The following is a 2,508-nucleotide window of genomic DNA, read 5'->3' on the forward strand; positions in this document are numbered from 1 at the left end:
CTCCGTAAACTTTGAAGGTTGCCCGTTTATATTCCTAGGGATATTAAGATTCTCCACATTTCCGTTATTCACGTCCAAGCTAGCAATCTGCATTCTAATTAGCATACTTGGGATAGGGGAAAACATGCAGTGAGTCACATATTTACAGTTAGAATAGTAAACGAGCAACGCTGTTTTATGGTACTTGTTAACAATGTTTACGTCGCACGCGTTTTCTATGAGAGTCAGAACGGCTTCATACTGATCGGCGCCGGATGCAAGATGAAGTGCAGTATTACCATTCTCATCTATGGAATCAATGTCGACAACCGAATTCAAGAGAATTTCCATGATACGCACTTGACCACGTTCAGCTGCAAAATGTAAAGCTGTGCATCCACTTACATCTTTCTCATTTACGTCAGCACCTCCTTTGACTAGAATTCTGCAAATTCCTTCTTGTTCTTCTCGCATAGCAAACTGGAGCGGTGTCTCGCCTATTTTAGTTTTCAAGTTGACATCGGCACCCTGATCTACGAGGATTTGTACGATATCTTTGTGTCCCCCTATAATGGCTACCAATAGCGCCGTTTTTCCACTTTCGTCTTTGGCATCCACGTTAGCTCCTCCTTTGATTAACAACCAGCAGATTTGTTCTTGTCCTCCTCGCGCAGCAAAATGAAGCGATGTCTCGCCTATTTTAGTTTTCAACTTGACATCGGCACCCTGATCCACGAGGATTTGCACAATGTCTTTGTGTCTCTCCTGAATGGCATCAAACAACGCCGTTAATCCACTGTCGTCTTTGGCATCCACGTCAGCTCCTCTCTCGAGTAGCAACCTGCAAATTTCATCCAGTCCTACTTGCGCAGCAAAATGAAGCGGTGTCCGGCCAGATTTAGTTTTCAAGTTGACATCGGCACATTGATCCACGAGGATTTGCACAATGTCTTTGTGTCTCTCCTGAATGGCATCAAACAACGCCGTTAATCCACTGTCGTCTTTGGCATCCACGTCAGCTCCTCTCTCGAGTAGCAACCTGCAAATTTCATCCAGTCCTACTTGCGCAGCAAAATGAAGCGGTGTCCGGCCAGATTTAGTTTTCAAGTTGACATCGGCACATTGATCCACGAGGATTTGCACAATGTCTTTGTGTCTCTCCTGAATGGCATCAAACAACGCCGTTAATCCACTGTCGTCTTTGGCATCCACGTCAGCTCCTCTCTCGAGTAGCAACCTGCAAATTTCATCCAGTCCTACTTGCGCAGCAAAATGAAGCGGTGTCCGGCCAGATTTAGTTTTCAAGTTGACATCGGCACATTGATCCACGAGGATTTGCACAATGTCTTTGTGTCTCTCCTGAATGGCATCAAACAACGCCGTTAATCCACTGTCGTCTTTGGCATCCACGTCAGCTCCTCTCTCGAGTAGCAACCTGCAAATTTCATCCAGTCCTACTTGCGCAGCAAAATGAAGCGGTGTCCGGCCAGATTTAGTTTTCAAGTTGACATCGGCACATTGATCCACGAGGATTTGCACAATGTCTTTGTGTCTCTCCTGAATGGCATCAAACAACGCCGTTAATCCACTGTCGTCTTTGGCATCCACGTCAGCTCCTCTCTCGAGTAGCAACCTGCAAATTTCATCCAGTCCTACTTGCGCAGCAAAATGAAGCGGTGTCCGGCCAGATTTAGTTTTCAAGTTGACATCGGCACATTGATCCACGAGGATTTGCACAATGTCTTTGTGTCTCTCCTGAATGGCATCAAACAACGCCGTTAATCCACTGTCGTCTTTGGCATCCACGTCAGCTCCTCTCTCGAGTAGCAACCTGCAAATTTCATCCAGTCCTACTTGCGCAGCAAAATGAAGCGGTGTCCGGCCAGATTTAGTTTTCAAGTTGACATCGGCACATTGATCCACGAGGATTTGCACAATGTCTTTGTGTCTCTCCTGAATGGCATCAAACAACGCCGTTAATCCACTGTCGTCTTTGGCATCCACGTCAGCTCCTCTCTCGAGTAGCAACCTGCAAATTTCATCCAGTCCTACTTGCGCAGCAAAATGAAGCGGTGTCCGGCCAGATTTAGTTTTCAAGTTGACATCGGCACATTGATCCACGAGGATTTGCACAATGTCTTTGTGTCTCTCCTGAATGGCATCAAACAACGCCGTTAATCCACTGTCGTCTTTGGCATCCACGTCAGCTCCTCTCTCGAGTAGCAACCTGCAAATTTCATCCAGTCCTACTTGCGCAGCAAAATGAAGCGGTGTCCGGCCAGATTTAGTTTTCAAGTTGACATCGGCACATTGATCCACGAGGATTTGCACAATGTCTTTGTGTCTCTCCTGAATGGCATCAAACAACGCCGTTAATCCACTGTCGTCTTTGGCATCCACGTCAGCTCCTCTCTCGAGTAGCAACCTGCAAATTTCATCCAGTCCTACTTGCGCAGCAAAATGAAGCGGTGTCCGGCCAGATTTAGTTTTCAAGTTGACATCGGCACATTGATCCACGAGGATTTGCAC

At 46.6% G+C, this 2,508-nt stretch overlaps 1 protein-coding gene across 1 annotated transcript in view; it reads right to left on the reverse strand.

The window, feature by feature from the left end:
* Window positions 1–222: 222 nt before the first annotated feature.
* Window positions 223–2,508, reverse strand: part of LOC108626312 (serine/threonine-protein phosphatase 6 regulatory ankyrin repeat subunit B-like) — an 8,038-nt gene continuing 5,752 nt past the window's right edge. Inside the window, exons 3-4 of the mRNA XM_026814719.1 lie at window positions 412–2,488; window positions 223–353 (exon numbers count right to left, since the gene is read on the reverse strand). Of these exons, the coding sequence (XP_026670520.1) occupies window positions 315–353; window positions 412–2,488 (2,116 nt within the window). The 3' untranslated portion in view covers window positions 223–314. The remainder of the gene's footprint in view (window positions 354–411; window positions 2,489–2,508) is intronic.

The sequence above is a fragment of the Ceratina calcarata genome, unplaced genomic scaffold, assembly GCF_001652005.2.
Source record: "Ceratina calcarata isolate Rehan_Ccalc_2016 unplaced genomic scaffold, ASM165200v1 scaffold395.2, whole genome shotgun sequence".
Lineage (NCBI taxonomy): Eukaryota > Metazoa > Arthropoda > Insecta > Hymenoptera > Apidae > Ceratina > Ceratina calcarata.